Below are 18,578 nucleotides of genomic sequence, written 5' to 3' on the forward strand. Positions count from 1 at the left end.
CAAGAGCCCTTTCTTAGGACTCTCATCTTCCTCATCATCGTAATTCTGTTCATCATAGTTACTAATGATTTCATTGTTATTGCTAGAGCCGTACGTAACATCTGTGATACTTAGAGAACTGGAGCATATCGGACTTTCGTATCGGAATGGAAAAGGTGGTGATAACCGATACTCGTTATAATTATTGTCGTTCTCATTCTCTTCGGAGTATGTCATTAAAAAAACATTGTTGTGATAACCTCGATTTCTTGAGCTGATGTTCAATAGGGGATCGATTCGAAGCTTCGCAAGCTTGTCCTGCAATTCGTACATGTAGCACGGCTGCAACTGTTGTTGTTCACTTTGATTGTATCGTTGCACAATAACGAGCGGTTCTTGTCACACGCAGTCTTCCAGAGACATGAGTAACGGGTTCACGTATTCAAAACCCTCGAATTCACTTTGATCGATTTTATTAATTACCCTCCTGTAAAATATTTATTATCACCGTCATTAAATTTGTTTATCATTTTTCTACAAGTTGTATATTGTTTTTCTTAAAGCGGCATAAACATTTGCAATACTAAGTTCATGTAAAAATGGCTATACAAGGTAAGTCAACTGTACTTATAAAATAATGTGTACTTGTAAAATTTATAAAGTACCCATATACCCATGATAGTATGCATATGTATAACCTGGTAAAGGTTTCACAAAACATTCTAAATCCAGTTCATGCCAACTCTGATTTCTTATAAAACTTACGGATCATCTGGTGTTAGATGTACTGGTTCATCTGTAAATTCTGGTGGGAAATTGGCCAAGTCACGATCAGAATCTAAGCGTGGCTTGTAAGGTGGTGTTACTTGTTTTTGCTCCAACTAAAAATTCAATTATAAACTTCAATATAAAAGTAACAAAAGTTCAACTATTATTTCTCATTGTCTCTAATTTGTATGATCTCATTATATTAACTCTAATAAACGCAACACTATGATAATTACCATTTCCCAATCTATCGCTTTGAAGAAAGGATGGGAAACGATATCAAGAAAAGCTGTTGGCCTTTTTCCGCAACCCAACCTTTCAGCAGGATCTTTACAAAGGAAGCCTTTAAGTACACAAGCTGCTTTAACTGATAACGATCTTGGTATACGAATTGTTTTCTGTAAAATAACTTGAAATAGATAATCTTCAGTGTTCTGGTCTGGATTTTCTAACGCGCCCGCAATATCAAACGGACTGCGACCTGCAAGCATTTCATACAAAAGTACTCCAAGTGCCCACCAATCTACAGAGAAACTGTAATCTTCACCCCGCAATATTTCAGGTGCAATATAATTTGGTGTGCCACAAAATGTGGCTGTTGTATCACCCTCTCGAACACCTTCTTTGCACATTCCATAATCAGTCAGTTTAACATGTCCTTCATGATCAAGTAACACGTTATCTAATTTTAAATCTCTGTATATGATACCTACATAAAAATATATAAGTCAATTTATGCATTTTTAAATTCAATATTTTTTCTTACCTTTCTCATGTAAAAAATTTAAGGCGAGGCTAATTTCTGCTGCATAAAATCGAGCATGTTCCTCTGGAAGACGGCGTTGCCTTTGCATATGGAACATAAGATCACCGCCGCGTACAAATTCAATAACGAAGAACAGACGAGAAGGTGTTTGAAAGCATGAGTGAAGTCCTACGAGAAAAGGATGATTCGAAGCGGTTTCGAACACGTGCTTCTCCGTTTGAACCCAATCGATGTCCTCGTCGTCCGTCACCAGAGCTTTCTTGATCACTTTCATCGCGTAAATCCTTTTTGTACGCTTCAATTCTACCATCAAAACTTTCGCGTAGGAACCACGACCGATTACCCTAATCAGTTCGAAATCGTTTAGCGAGTATTGCCTTTGCATATCATTAGAATTATCTGCATCGTTTAACGTATCCAATGGCAATTCCTCACTTTCTACACTTCCAGTTCCTACAAATAAAGAAAATCTCATTAGTGTAAAATAGATTTAATTATACAGTGAAGTTCCGCTATATGACTACATGAAACTTAAGAATTTTCAAGTTTGCTAATTAAAAAATTGTTTAATATACAAGTTTACGAGTTTAAAAATTCTCAAATTAGAAAGTTTAGTATTTAAGAATTTGGATGCTATTCGCTGACACCAAAGCTGAGATAATCAAACACTGTATGGAATTCCACATTGTTTTTCACTTTTATAATCTTCCTAAGTCCAGGAAACGTCTTGAAATAAATTTCCAACTATTCTTACGATTGCGTGAATGCTCCTCGATGATCGGCGACTCTGAAATCTCATCCTCGAGATGAGCTACTGGACTACATTGTGCAGAATCAAGCTGTTGTTGATCGCCGTTCCTGTCGATCGTTTGTGATTCTGTGCTTGGCATTTGTTGTTGTTGCAGTTGTTGTACACTCAAGCATGGTTTGCGCACCAGTTTGTGACATTTCTTGTGAACCAGTAGTTTGCACTGAATGCACTTGAATCCCTGCCGACCTAGTCCCCAAATTCGATCCTGGCAGAATGCGCAAAACGCTCGCTGTGAAAATTAAACAGAAAACTTGTGAAAATATGTATCCATATAACTCTACAAACGAGCACTTCATGTATCAAATGAATCCTTGCCAATGAAAATAATATAATGTTAAGATTAGTTGAAAAATTGTTTTGAGTTTAGTTTCATTTGCAAGAATTCAAAGGAAGAAAATTCAGTATTAAATGTAACATTTTATAAATGAATAAAATGTTTATCCAAGTTCACTAGCCAGCAAGTTCCTGTCAAACCTGGAAATACTTTTGGAATTGTGATGTGTGGTGGAAATGGTACCATGCGTGAATGTGTAAAATTATATTAAAAAGATGAGCAAAACGAGTAAAGCAGTAATTGAATGAAATGATACTTACCCGATTGAAACGCTTTGCTTGAAATATATGACCATTCACTCGGTACAGCTTCCTCCATCTACGTGCGCCGCGTCTGTAGATGCTTCCTTTGGAAAATGAAAAAACATAAATATCACGAGTGAAAAGAAGATTGATCTTCGAAGTTGGTTCTGATGTCTTTACTTCTTCCCTAATATGTAGAATGTTCAAAAACTATTATGCCAAACTACGAGGGAATACTCATAAAAATAAACAGAATGCAGTTATTCAACATTTTTCCAATAATCATTTGTTTTTGGATCATAAGAAATTTGGTTTAACTCTTTTGCTGCAATAATAAGTTCCTGAAACTTAATGACACTCCTTTTCTTTCATATCACACACAATACAATACTTTATTTATTTTATTCTATTCTATTATTCTCTTTCATCTATGTTTATATATATGTATGGATACTCAACAATAAATGACTATAGTTTGATAGTGTTTAACAATGAAAGTTAAAATTTCACAACCTTGAAAACAAATTAATTCTGGACTCACTTTTATTAAACACTTTTCATTTATTTTAATGAGTATTTTATAGCCCTTAAAATTTTGCATGATCTTTCCTGAACATATTATATAATTCTATTAAACTCAATATAATAAAAGTCTCTCTTGTATTTCAAACTATCACTTAATTTTGATTTTATAATTTTATATTTTTGCTGAAATACCGCACTGAAAAATTTGCAGTAAAACTGCGATCGGCCTAAGTCCTTCCATATTTTCTACTGTGTAATATTACTGAATAATCTTGACGAGGACAAAACAAAAAGTTTGTAAACACGATGAAACATCTCGAATGCCCGCGACATTCAAAATAGAAAATTCCATCTTCATACAATTGTATCTATTATTATTACTTTGTACGTTTGACTTTAAATTTATACGTTTCTTTAAAAAAATATAACGTTTCTACATAACATTTGAAAATGTATAAACAAAGGTACAGAATAAGACTTCATGCTGACAAAGTTTTATGACTAATCTTGAAATCTTGGTCTCCAACTTCTTCTCTTTTTCACTTTTAAATGCAATAAGCATATACATAAAATATAAATGATGAAAATTAAAATAAGCGCATTAAAATCGCTGATGTTTCATGAAAACGTAAGCATCAAGAAACAAAGAAAGTAATCGTAATCTTCTGAACATGAATTAAACATAGCCAGACTATTCATATTTAAACGTATTGTTGATTGAACAACTCGCTGGCTAGTATAGTGTATAGCTTTGAAAATTGTTGGAGAAACTCACTGTCTTCTCCTTTACAGGGCATTCCTGGGGCAGGCGGCACATTAGGAAAAACTGAAACAGAAATGAATATTTTTCATTTTATCGTGTTACTTCTTTATCAATAATTGCAACATGTACAACTAAGACATTACCTGTATTTTAGAAGATGATAAACTGACTTATAACTAGAAGCATTATTCATATTCTAGGTATTGATAAAAATAGAAACAATTGATAACAATATCAAGTGTAATTAGACTTTGAATCTCTAATATAATATAGTGCAATCTAAATGATGAATTATGAATGTTCGATCATGCAAAATAATAATTTATTATTTTTTAATGAATGTACATTAAAATGGTTAATTTAACTGCATTTCCTATTTTTAATGCAATTCCTACTTTATTTGCAAAATAATTGCTACTTTAGTAGGAACATATATTTCAGAAAACATTCAAAGCAGCATCATATATTAATAGAAAAGGGTAAAAAGTAAAAATAAAACTTAGTTATCGATAAAACAGGTTACAGATATACTGAAACATTTCAAACAGCATTCAATGTTAATTATAAAAATATTCAAATATTTCATATTGGATAATCTTAAATTATATAGTTGCAGGATTTACAATAAATAATTAGGTCAACATTCTTTCATAATCATTAAATATACCTAATTGTGATGTGTATCATAAACTTTGATAATTGTACATGCTTACTAGTTAACGCATTTATTTATCAGCTAACGAATACATTTGTAGTTGAAGTTTAAATGTCATCACTTGTGAATACATTTACTTATCAAATTAGTGTGTGCACACATTGGCCAGTAAGCATATACGATCAACAGATTAACACATTTACCGTAACGTATACATATGCATACATTGACTTATTTTCACACGAATACCCAATTCACTGTTCCAGTGTTAATACATTCACATAGCAAGCTTCATACATATAAAATTAATCTTTACATTTATATTTATACAAATACATTACATCCTTATAAAATTTCTTCATAAATACTTGATATTCAATTAAAGCGCCTGATATATTAGTTTCAAATAACATATATAAATAAATGATGTAAGTACTAACAGAAATCATGCATTATGTGTAATGTCATCATAATTTTGATTATAGTTGTTGGTTCCTTTTCAACACAGCATGGATAAAGGATGATACTGTAACCTGTGTCCAGTATTCACGTCTACCACAAACGATACAGATAAAAATCTATTATTATTATCATTTTTTAAAGTGTTCACATGTCACAAGTGTATCCTGTACTGTTACTTTTATGCTGTAACCAGATCATAAAACGTCAACCGATAACGGATAACATTGAATTCAATTGATGCGATCGTGTTATCGCTTATCGGAGAAAAGTCGGTAGACAAGTATAGGTGCAATGTTGTTTTCAATATACGTTTTACATTTCGCTTGAATCAATCGTTTCTAACAGAATTAAATAAATTATCAGAGGCTATTTCATTTTTTATTTTTTTTGTTTATCCAGGAACTGTAAGTGTTGTTTGTGTTCAAATATTTAAAATTCAAATTTGTAAGTTGAAAATCTGAATTATTTGATCATATTTAAAACTGTTTGCTCTGATACATAAAAAATCTTCCTCAAATATATTAGTATAACAGACATTACTATACATATTACTTATCATAAATTAATGTAATTATGAAATATCAATATCTCTTACCTAGTAACAGTAATAATTAATATATGTCAATTTGTACTGTTATTATACAATTTTTCAGTTATAATACTTTGTAAAAATTCCTTCCATTCTTAAATTATTTCTATTAACTCTCTAGTGGTGACATACATTTATAGCACATCAAATAGTGACATTGACCTATAAATCAAGTGAATTCTAATCTTTATTTTATTGTGTAATATACAAAAACTATAAACAATTGAAGCCAATAACTTGAGGAACGTCAGTAATTATATCTTTGCTAAATATTTCATAAGACAAACATATCCTTCGTCTGCCTATAAAACCATGTGTCACCACTACAGGGTTAACTACAGGTTAATAGTCACTTAAATTTCTTGTTCGTGAATTAAAACAAATTTTAACGCATTGACTGCCATGTTGAAACACATTTCAATATATTTGTTATTCATTACTTCAAGTATTTAGGAAGAATACTTCTAATTAGGTAAATAAAAGAATTCCTAATAATACAAATAATTAATTTCTATGAAAATTCAAGTATTACTTACATGTGAGTGACATTGCAGTCAAAACATTAAAATACAGATTAACTGTTAAATGTAAATTTGTGCCTATAATTTATATTATCAAACTTTTAACCCTTCGTTATATGCTATTTGCAATTTTGTACTTTTAGAAATTATGAAAAAAATACATTTATTTACAGAATAATGATTTAATATTTCGTGATATTGTAAAATAAGTAATTGCAATTCAAAATACGGAAATATTAATAATGTAATCCACAGTTTATTTATATTTAATAACATACAATGAAGGGTTAATAAAAAAAAAGATAGAACAATCTCAAACGGACACATCAAGATAAACTCTAAAAACTATGAAATATAAAATAGCCAAAAATGACAGATTAGATAAGCGCACATATCGGCACATCACTGTACGAAAACCATCATTCTTCGCGATCGATATTCAGCAAACTCTATAATCCTAACATTCGCAGATTAACTATTCTAACAACGAAAACTGACCTGTACCAAAGACGTGCAATAATACTAAATCAAAGCAAGAAAACTGCAGATAGAATAAAAATAAAAGTAGTTCGCTATCGTGCTTCCTTGTAAAACGTTCGACCAATTTAGCAAGACCTACCCCAGGCGATGTCGTTGAACCAAAACTGAGAAGATCTGTCGAATAAGGATGTAATGGAATCAGTAGAATCCGGTGGCGGATTACATGGCCCATGCACACGACACGTAGTCCCTATAGCTCTATTGGCAGTCGCGTACATCGTTTCCGTAGCCACCACCTCGTCGAGGTCAACCTCGGACGCGTCGTCGATTCCTTTGTCGCAAAGTAATTTTATCCTGGACGAGGAGCCAGCTTGCACGAATATATCGTCAGGAGGACTGTTACGAGGAGAGCATTCACTTCGAAGTCCAGCAATCGGTTGTTCATATTCGGCTGAATCGCTGCTAGGCGAAGGTGGATAAGTGCTGGTACTCGACTTAATGGGTCGCTCCCTTGGTAGCACTTGAATACCCGTTGAGGAAGTGGAGGGTCCTTCGACGGCAGGAGGTATCCTACGCCCAACAGCGGCCGCAGCCGCAGCAGCCGCCGTAGCCGCGGAATAAGAATAGAAGGAACCACCCTGTATCATCATACTGCAGGGTGGTTCCTCCACTGCGGCAACGCCAGACCCGGTTGAGACGGAGGAGGAGCTGACGAGCTCACCTTGTACTTGCTGAACACCGTACATCCCCTGCGATACTCCTGTTTCAGTTTGGTGATGATGTTGTTGCGGCTGCTGGTGCAAGCTCTGGTATTGTTGTTTGTCCTTCTCGCGACGGGGTGACCGACCCCGATCACTGACTGACGTTGCGCTCCAGTAACCCCACGCCATTTCGCCACCAATTCAGCCGTATTTATCTCACCTTCTTCTATCTTGGTTACTTGGTATCATCCACCGACGATCGTACGCCACTGGCTCCCGTCTTTTGCTCGCAATTACCCTCCAAACTCCCACCCTACGGTGTATGCGCACGCTCTATCGGTCTATCTCTTTTTCACCGCGTCGTCTCTCCTTGTCTCTCTTTCTTCCTTCTCTGTCCTCTTTTACTGTAGCTCAACCTCTTGCAGGAACCCGGCTGAGAATGCGACGAGTCAGCTCGATCGATGCTGGTTTATCGCCACTTTTGCAACCTCTTCAATGACAACGGCAATTGTCAGAGGTACGCTGTCACGAGCTCTCTACGTGGATCATTGAAAAACGCGCGGCTGCTGTGACGAGACTCTTCTTTGAGTAGTGTTAATATCAGTCGTGCTTTTCTTTCCTTTTTTGCCTACCAGCTACTTTCAGTTATCTTCTCGACGATACTTTATTATGTACGTGAGGTCTGAGCAAATTTAGTGTGGTGGCTGCTAATCAGTTCACGTAAGAATATCGACTGCTGCCGCGGGATCCGTTAACTACCGTCGCCGCCCGACGCGCTTTACTTCTACGAAATGCGCAAACGCTAGAATAAAGGCACAGTGAAAAGCAGGACTGATTTCTCTTTAAACGTACCACCACCCCCGCCCCTTCTCCTTCTTTCCTGACTCTATACCGCCCCATACCCATTAAGCTCCCATCTGTTTCTCACTTTTCATCTTCTCCATTCAATCTTTTCTCAGAGCTTTCAGCATTGTTGCCTCCTTCATGTTCACTTTCTCCGTTATCTTTTCCTTTATATCTACCATTTATCAACTTTATTTATCTTTTTACTTATGCTATTTTCTACTTTTTGTCTTTCTTGTTTCATTTAGAGTTGTTCTTTTTATTTATATTATGAATTTTTCTTCTTTAGCTAAGAATAGTAATTCAAAACACGAGTAAATGGATTGTAATAAGTTTTTGAATAATAATTTAACCCATGACTGATACAGTAGGATCCATTAAATGCCAGTAAATTTTACTTTCTTAAAAAATGTACTTTATATGCATTTTAAATAAGAATATAAGCATAACTTATCATACCATTTTTTTTAATCACTTGGAAATTCTTGAAATATTTCTGCAAAGTTCTATAAGTCTCACTATACTGTCTGTGTAGTAAAATGACCACATCACATCAGTTATGAATTAATAGATTAATCAAACCTTTTTCGCTTGTATTCTTTTCTAATTGCTCATCAATAATTTTAAGTGTTTACTAATTACATTCGATTAGATCAAAGGATAGTGGTAAATATATTATATACATGTACACATGTAAATAATTATTTATAAAATCGTGTTTTTATATGATATTTTATTATTAACTTAAAAATCATTAAATAATTTCAAATCATTCAAATGGTAATATACTGTATATACACAAATTATATCACCTTACCATAGAATATTTGCAAAACAAACCAATGTTTCAAAAAGTTATACTTTTTATTTTTAAATATTTGTAAATGTATGTCAATATTATCAAATAAAAATTGAATCAATCCTTTTCATTTATTCCATAAATCTCTGTGTATTGATATACTTCTAGTATATATAAAAATTATAATGCCTAGTTATCCATTTTGATAACTAATTTTAAATACATATTTTATGTTTCAAAATGTTTGAATTCCATTAAACCAGAAAACAATGTACACAAAAAACATATCCCAATTCGATAATAAGACCTGTATATATCTATTTTGTAATCTGATAAAAATTTACAATAAACACTTACCATGTATAATTATCTCTGTGTCTTTTTCTAGTTCGTAGAGGCGTAATGCTTCATCCAGTTCCTGTTGAGACGCAATCCTGCATGGGTCACCCTCATCATCAACCCATTTCATAGTAAATTGATCTGGTCCCGCAATATCAAATTCACATATTGAACGTACCTCTTCTCGTAATGTATCTAACGAAATTCCAGTAGTAATATACATAATCTGCACTTCCCTATTAGAAATACAAATAATTAGAATCCTACCTTAACAATTGCTAATATAATAAAACATATTTTATTTTTAATAAAATAAATATATATTCTTAAATGCTTCATTAAAGAGTTATAACAAAAATATGACATAGCAATGAGCTACTTCTTTGTTTACTACTATATAAAAACAAATTATCAGTTCATAATATGATTTTATTTCAAAAATTGTTCATTATTATTATGAATATAAGATTGATATCTGTGAAAAACAAAATCTACTACATTACTAATTTCTTGTTCATTAACATCTTGATATAAAATTGTACAGTATTATGTATATTATGAATTTGTATATAAGAAAATAACCAAATCAAAAACCTTAGCAATTAAACATTACAGTTTGTGTGAACGTCAAATAATACAGTGAACCATGCTACAATGAATGATGTTACAATGAACAAATGCTATAACAAATAAGTTATATGACTCAAATTAAAATACGTACTCAAATTAAAATATGTAACGTACAATATATGTAGCAACTGATGCAAAGAAATACATATTTTATTATTTTTATCAGCTATTTATATTATGTCTCCACTGTTTAAATTATTATTACACTTATAATAATCTTGTTTGTTACTAGGAGCTTGAAATGGATTACTCTTAGATACATGTATGCTGCAATGGACAGATATATAACTAGGTGCTTTCACGGCCAGTTACATTAATTGTAATATAGTTCATTCTATTAATAATATATTCTTATGTTATATCGACAAAACACTAGTCTAGCATCATTTTATATTTTGTTATAACTTTTTAATAATGTATGTAAGAGCTTATTAATATAGCAAATGTTTATATAACATTTTTTCTCTTATTTTTATTTATACAATATGCTAAGAAAGGTTTGCGGAAAAGGCTTGGACATAGTATGTCGCACCCTGTGATTTTGTTTATATCATGTATCAGTAGATATTATTAGATAGCTACTTTCTTCTCTTACAATATATCTTTTCCATATTTTTCATTTTAAATTAGAATTATAGGCTTCTACGTTAAAGGTCTAAAATAATACATTTTTTCTCTACAAACTTTTAACATAATAAACAAAAGTTTTATGTATTACCCGTTATAAACAATTTTTGCCCGAATATCATCATTGTCCGTTGTTTGTGTAGGCATTTTTATCTATTGTGTACACTGTTCCTTACACTGAAAATAAATCACATTATTAAATTATCATCAAATTATACTTGTAATTATAAATTTATTATTTTATCAAATTACAACTTTACTAAATAAATAATGAAGAAAGTTAACAACTAATTAAAGTAATTAAAAGTATTAAAATAATACTTAATTAACCAATTAAAATAATACAGAAAGGTGACATGACTGATATAACAAAAATATAATAAAATTGATTGTAGAAAAAATATTATATTTTTCTTAATAAATTCACAAAATAGATACTCAGATAAACCAAAATGCATAAATTCAATGTTTTATTAAATCCAAAAGGCACGAAATCATCTTTATACTTGAAATTCAGTCTTATTTGAAACTACCTAAATTTTGATGCTCGTACGATTTCTGATTCACCGCACTACTACTTCCTAATTAATTTAATTGGTACCTCGGGCAAAATGTATACTTGTCAGGCTTCCGTGACAAACAAGCGAAGTAATTTCTTTAAATTACTGAATAAAAATATGCATATAACAATTATAAAATTAAGAATATTTTATACACTAAAACGCGTTGTCACTTGGCAGTCGCCATGTTTATTAGATGTACATGCTCATAAGAAGTACATATATATGTATGCATGTAATGTATTTACTTACAACTACATTCCTTATAGTGACGCATACCTACGTGATTTATACGACTTAAATGGAAATCTAGAACTTAAGAACTCAATTGAACAAATCTAACATAACCATACATTTTTTTGCATTACTCTTAATTCTTAAATTATTCAATATGATTAACAACTATAAAAGAATAACTGTTAGCTTTTCTATTTTACTATAATAATTACTTTACATTTAAAAATGTTTATTGTTCAATTTATATAAAGTTATACAAATAATATTCTTTTCAAATACTACTTTTGCTTCACTAAGTTACCTTTTATTTAATTATTAATTATAAATCATTTCTTAATACTTTGTTAATACTTATTCTTGCCGTAATACTTTCATTAACTTTGAATATAACACTCGTAGGAAATTCGCATCACGTGGTAAATTTCTGTAACTACCTTCAGGCTTTGCAAAATTCAAATTAACCTAAATCAACCTTTAATTAGTACACAATATAAATATGTATACATGTAGATATTATAGCATGGTGTAGACTATACACTCAAATGTAACCTAGCTTCCCTGGGGAAAATGGCAGCCGAGGGCAACAAGTCTCGATTAGCCACACATATCTATTATCCACGCGGTGGCACGCATTATACCGGTTTTGCAACAGGCATTTTCAAATTCGCTAAATAATAAAATTTTCGCAAGTACATGCTTACTTTTAAAAACAAGTTGTTTTGTTGCGCACTTCATGTTTCAGGAAGGTAATTTTAGAAATATATTACAACCTAAATTATTATTGAATTTTACGTTCAAACTTACATTTATAATGGAAATATAGTTGCAACTTAACGTGTAAAAAAGATATGAAAGACAATTGTTTATTGTAACGTAACCAAATTAAAAAGTTAAAAGCATTTTGAAAGCTTTATTCTTACATATATTTCAAAATTTATATTTTTGTGCGCGCTCTCTAAAAATAATACCCCTAGCACTATCTAACGGTCATACATGAAACTATTGAGACACAAATTTAAATTTTTTCGTAAACTCATTTACGAAAATTATATGTATTTAAAATTTATTTCGAGGCAACCACATATACCGATACTGTATGTTATAATACTATAAATTTATAAAATTCATATTTAATATGCAAATTTTTTAAATCTTAGCACCTGTTTTAAATTAATGTTTTGTTTAAATTATTTATTTCACGGAGTTATCATCAGTCAAATTTGGCCAATTTTTGCCTAAAATTTTTCTATGCCATATTTCTTTTGAGCAGTGTATACAGGGTGTTCGGCTACTGGTGGGCATAATTTTAGGGGGTGGTAGCTGGAGTGATTCTGAACAACTTTTTCCTTTACCAAAATGCTGATTAAACCTTAGTTTTTGAATTATTAATGAAAAACACTGACCAATGAGAACGCGTATGGACCGGTCGCGCGACAGCGTGAGCGACAGCTTCGAATATGACGGCCGATTGTCGTCGTGAACAAATGTATCGATACTGTCGATATAACGTCGGTATAACGTCGGTATAACAGAAAGCTGTTAGATGAAAGTTACATTGAATAATGAATAAAAAAATCTGGATTATTGTTGAATTATCATTCATTCATGAATAAGAAATAACAAAATTAGTCTCTACTCACGTAATCAAAGTAAATCGAATTTATTCAATACGTTTATTCGTCATCGCTAAGAAATAATAGTTAAAATATGGAAAATTATTTTCGTTAGATATTGTAATGATGAAAAAGAACAAATTCTCATTTTTAAAAAATTGAATAACTTTTCTATTCAACAAATAAAAATGTGAATTGAGTAATTAACAAATTTAAATGTAGCTCACCCATTAAACCGCAAATAATCACAATAAAAATGCGTCTCTGTCACCGGTCCGATCCACCGGTCCTTACTGTTAATATAAATCAATCACCATACAGAAACTCTCAAAAAACTCTCAAGAAACTTCATTGTCACCTATCACTTTCATCTTTCATTATTAGTTTTCATTATCACTTTTCTTTCTCATTTTTCACTAATTTGCACTAATTTTCACTGAGTCCGACACGTAAATAGGACGAATGAAAACACGTGAACGAAAATTCATAAATGATTTAAACTATACTATCTTGAAAGCAAGAAAACGGAATTTTCGATTAAAAACAACGATACATTTTATTTCGGCACGTTTCTTTCGACAATAAACGATGACTGTCGATCGACGCCGCAGTCGTTCAACAGATCATCGTTGCATGGCAACCGTTCGTGACGTATGCCTCGCGATCGAGAACAAAACCGCGATCCGTAGCCAGTCTAACAATGTCTTCTTATAAAATATAATATAATTTCGATTCCTCAATTCAGATATCTTATAATGAGAATAGTGTATCGTTAAACATACATATCTATGAATAATCGTTCACGCGTTTTCATTCGGTCCGTTTACCGGTCGTGCTTATGTTGTACAATTATTATTAGAAAAAGACAGTGAAATAAATTGAGAGTTCATTGACCCTGCCAGGACATCAGCTGCTGATGTTCTGATCGGTGGATCTACCCGGTGACACATATATTTTTTATCGAAGCTAGTTCTTCCATGAATCAATGAGTAAGTGTTATTTAAGTTACTTCTGTATTTTTAAAATTAAACGTACGCAGCAATAGATTTATTTCACTTCAATGAGGTACTGCATTAGATATTCTATTCCAGTTCGATCTCATTTCATAGGCAAAGTACTCATTCGTTTTGAAATTTGAATTTATTTGTTTGCTTCATTAGTATAGTTGACAAAATTAATTTTTGAGAATTTATTCTTTTTCCTTTTTGAAGGCATAAAATAAATACAATATACTTCGTCTGGTTGTTGTAAACAACAACTAATTGGTTTATTTCTCATTCACGAATTACGAAGAATTTAATATTATTCTTAACATGTTAATTCATTATTTGATTTAACTTTTACCTAATAGCTTCCTGTTATACCGACGTTATACCGACGTTATACCGACAGTATCGATACATTTGTTCACGACGACGATCGGCAGTCATATTCGCGTTCTCATTGGTCAGTGTTTTTTATTAATAATTCAAAAACTAAGCTTTAACTAGCATTTTGGTAAAGGAAAAAGTTGTTCAGAATCACTCCAACTACCACCCCCCAAAATTATGCCCACCAGTAGCCGAACACGTATATATACATAGTATTCATAAGAAAACATCATCGTCGAACAAGTTTTCATTTCTTTTACACATATGTTGACTCCAATTGATTTAGCTCGCTTCGTAATCAAGAGGAACACACAAGCGTTCTTCGATACCCCTAACACCGAACAATACATACTTAGTGGTCCCATTATTTCCCATGTTTTCTATTTACGACATCAATAATCACTTCTTATTGTTCAGATATTTTGTTCACTGTATATATGACTGATGGAATAGCAAGCAAAGCATAGTAGGGAACCTGCTGAACTCAGTTACACTTGCGGAATGGCGCGGAACGCCATTTTACAGATTTTGAGGTTATTGTATATTAAAGGTTAAGTTTTATCAAAATATCAGAACATATAATATTCAAGGTAAACAAACCTATTTTATTATATTACTTACTATCTTCTTAACCCTTCCACGAGTAGTTTCTGTAAATGCATACGATTTTTGAATAAGCTTCTCTGTACATGTATCTTTGATTTGATATGTATAATGACAAGAAATGTCTATATTATTTACTTGATATTTATTGAATAAAATTATTTATTTATTTTTCGACCGAATGCATAACCTGTAAATATTATATACCATATGATAATGTAATGAAAAAAAGTAAAATGTGTTATACCAAAAACAATTAATAGATGTAATTTAAAGCTTATATTTTAAAAATTTTGTATTGCATGATGTATTTCAAATTTATACAAAGATTTACTTTTATTTCATTTTATATATGTTTTAAAAAATCTGAACAAACATAAAACTGAAAGATGTATCTACCACATGTCTTATAAGCACTTCTAACAAATGTTATTTTTTTCTAATAATTGATAAGTAGAGAAAATAAAGTATAACATTTAAAACACATAATATTGATAAATGAAAGCATAAGAGATTAGTATTCTTGCATAATAATAAGTATTCTTCCATAGTTGTAATATATTTGACCATGCACACATAGTCGCGCATACTTGTTTAAGGGTTAATTAGTACTTTCCCATCTAATAAATATTCAAAACTGTTACTTTTAAATTTCAGCTTTATAATGAAGAGGTCGCATTCTAGACGAGATAGAGATGATTACGAACATCTCAGACATCATTCAAGAGGTCGAAACCATGAAAGAGATCGAGAACGGAATCGAGACAAAGATCATGAGACAGATAGAGATAGAGGTAAAGATAAAGATAAAGATAGAGACAGAAATAGGGATAGATATTACAATGACAGACATGGTAGGAAAAATGAGCAGAGAAAAAACCATGATTCTGAAGAATCAAACACAGAAATTCGATCATATAAACGACAAGACTTAAGAAGATCAAAAGATTATGAGAAAGAGAACAAAAGAAAACAAGAGAAAGATAAAGGCATAGATACAGATATGGGGAAGAAACAAGAAACAAATACTTCCAATGAGGCATTAGAACGGCAAAATCGAACTGTTGAGTTATTGACATCAAGAACAGGTGGTGCTTACATTCCACCTGCAAAATTACGTTTGATGCAAGCTGAGATCACTGATAAATCTGGAGCTGCATACCAACGTATTGCATGGGAAGCTCTTAAAAAATCTATACATGGTCATATTAATAAAGTTAATATCAGTAACATTGGACTTATCACACGAGAACTTTTGAAAGAAAACATTGTTAGAGGTAGAGGTTTGCTTGCTCGATCTATTATTCAAGCTCAAGCAGCTTCACCAACTTTTACATCTGTTTATGCTGCTCTTACAGCAATTATCAATTCTAAGTTTCCTAATATTGGAGAATTAATATTAAAACGTCTTGTAATACAATTTAAACGTGGTTTTAGAAGAAATGACAAACCTCTTTGTATATCTTCAGGAACATTTATTGCACATTTAGTAAATCAAAGAGTAGCACATGAGATTTTAGCACTAGAAATTTTAACTTTATTAGTAGAAACACCAACAGATGATTCAGTAGAAGTGGCAATTGCATTTCTAAAAGAATGTGGTATGAAATTAACTGAAGTTTCAAGGAAAGGTATAGAAGCTATATTTGAAATGTTAAGAAATATATTACATGAAGGACAATTGGATAAAAGAGTACAATACATGATTGAAGTCATGTTTCAAGTTCGAAAAGATGGATTTAAAGATCACGAAGCTGTTCCAGATGAGCTTGACCTTGTGGAAGAAGAAAATCAATTTACTCATCTAGTAACATTGGATGAGGCAACTGATTCTCAAGACATATTAAATGTTTTCAAATTTGATGCAGAATATGTAAATAATGAAGATAAATATAAACAGTTGAGTAAAGAAATTTTAGGTTCAGATGTTAGTGGTTCGGAAAGCGAAGAGGATGATGAAGAAGAAACTTCAGATGAAGATAGTAGTACTGCTGTAACAGAAGGAAAAGAAGATGTAATTGTAGATAACACAGAAACAAATTTAACAGCTCTAAGAAGAACAATATATTTAACAATACATTCATCGCTTGATTTTGAAGAATGTGCACATAAATTAATGAAAATGCAACTAAAACCTGGCCAAGAGACTGAACTTTGCCATATGTTTTTAGATTGTTGTGCTGAAATGAGAACATATGAAAAATTTTTTGGACTTTTAGCTGGCAGATTTTGTGCTATTAATAAAATATATGTTACACCGTTCGAGCAAATTTTTCGAGACTCATACCACACAATACATCGTTTAGATACAAATAAATTACGCAATGTTTCCAAATTTTTTGCACACTTATTATTTACTGACTCAATATCTTGGGAAGTGTTGTCTTGTATAAAATTAACTGAAGAAGATACTACAAGTTCTAATAGAATATTTATTAAAATTCTATTTCAAGAACTTTCAGAGTACATGGGATTATCTAAACTCAATCAACGAGTCAAAGATGTTACATTACAACATGCTTTTGAAGGTTTATTTCCCAGAGATGATCCAAAGAATACACGTTTTGCTATAAATTTTTTTACATCTATTGGTTTGGGTGGACTTACGGATGACTTAAGAGAGCACTTAAAATCTCATCCAAAATCTACAATAATTCCTTCTCTGGAACAAAAAACTGAAAGTGCTGTGAATTCTGATGATTCTTCTAGTTCCAGTTCAAGTTCATCATCATCATCCTCTTCCGCTTCATCCTCAACCAGTAGTTCCAGTTCAGATGATTCTGATTTATCTTCAGATGAACAATCAAAAAAAGAAAAAAAGAAAACAAAAAAGGAACGAAAAAGAAAACAAAGTATGAAAGAAAATAAAAAAAAGCGTAAGAAAAAAGAGAAACATAAAGCAAAGAAAACTAAATGAAACTTATTGTATAAATAATAACCAATAAATATATTCTTCTTCTACTGGCAGTACAATTTTTTACATTTAAAAAGTTTGTATACAAATACATTAGATATTCAAGAAAATTCTTATTGTTTCTAAGTTTTCTAATTATCAAAATGTACATGCAAACACGTTTAAAAACAAAAAACAAGAATAAAATAGAAATGTAAAAAGTATTAAACTACAATTAAATAAATTGTAAAATATTGTTCGATTTAAATTTTTTGGGTTACCTGATACATATTTAAAAAAGCATTTAAATATTCAGTAAGATGTATAGCTATATACAAAAAATACTTTTAAAATATTTTTGAATTTAAATAAACATATTTTTATGAATAATCTATAGCTTAAAAGACATTATTATTTCCTATATCTTTAAACAGTAATTGCAATTTTCAAGTTTATTTCATGAGTCAT

The 18,578-nt window shown here is 31.3% G+C and overlaps 2 protein-coding genes across 14 annotated transcripts; one reads left to right on the top strand and one right to left on the bottom strand.

Annotated features, from left to right (window-relative positions):
• Positions 1 to 171: 171 nt before the first annotated feature.
• aPKC (protein kinase C iota type) lies at positions 172 to 12,144 on the bottom strand. Of its 13 annotated transcripts, none has more exons than XM_076533086.1 (10): positions 12,066 to 12,144; positions 10,926 to 11,011; positions 9,596 to 9,772; positions 4,201 to 4,251; positions 2,919 to 3,004; positions 2,268 to 2,553; positions 1,514 to 1,966; positions 984 to 1,456; positions 745 to 860; positions 172 to 466 (listed from the first exon to the last, which is right to left on the bottom strand). In XM_076533086.1, the coding sequence occupies exons 2-10, from the start codon at positions 10,957 to 10,959 to the stop codon at positions 379 to 381; spliced, it is 1,764 nt and encodes a 587-aa protein (XP_076389201.1). In that variant the 5' UTR covers positions 10,960 to 11,011; positions 12,066 to 12,144; the 3' UTR covers positions 172 to 378. The 13 variants fall into 13 exon arrangements, with proteins under 13 accessions (XP_076389201.1, XP_076389200.1, XP_012153786.1 ...); XM_076533085.1 differs by having other exon boundaries at positions 9,596 to 9,813; positions 12,066 to 12,143; XM_012298396.2 differs by lacking the exon at positions 12,066 to 12,144 and adding an exon at positions 11,933 to 12,059.
• Positions 12,145 to 14,895: 2,751 nt separating this feature from the next.
• Positions 14,896 to 18,178, top strand: ncm (pre-mRNA-splicing factor nucampholin). The gene is made up of 2 exons (XM_003700204.3): positions 14,896 to 15,204; positions 15,875 to 18,178. Exon 2 carries the CDS (start codon positions 15,882 to 15,884, stop codon positions 18,132 to 18,134), a length of 2,253 nt encoding a protein of 750 aa, XP_003700252.2. The 5' UTR covers positions 14,896 to 15,204; positions 15,875 to 15,881; the 3' UTR covers positions 18,135 to 18,178.
• Positions 18,179 to 18,578: the final 400 nt, after the last annotated feature.

The sequence above is a fragment of the Megachile rotundata genome, chromosome 6, assembly GCF_050947335.1.
Source record: "Megachile rotundata isolate GNS110a chromosome 6, iyMegRotu1, whole genome shotgun sequence".
NCBI classification, from domain to species: domain Eukaryota; kingdom Metazoa; phylum Arthropoda; class Insecta; order Hymenoptera; family Megachilidae; genus Megachile; species Megachile rotundata.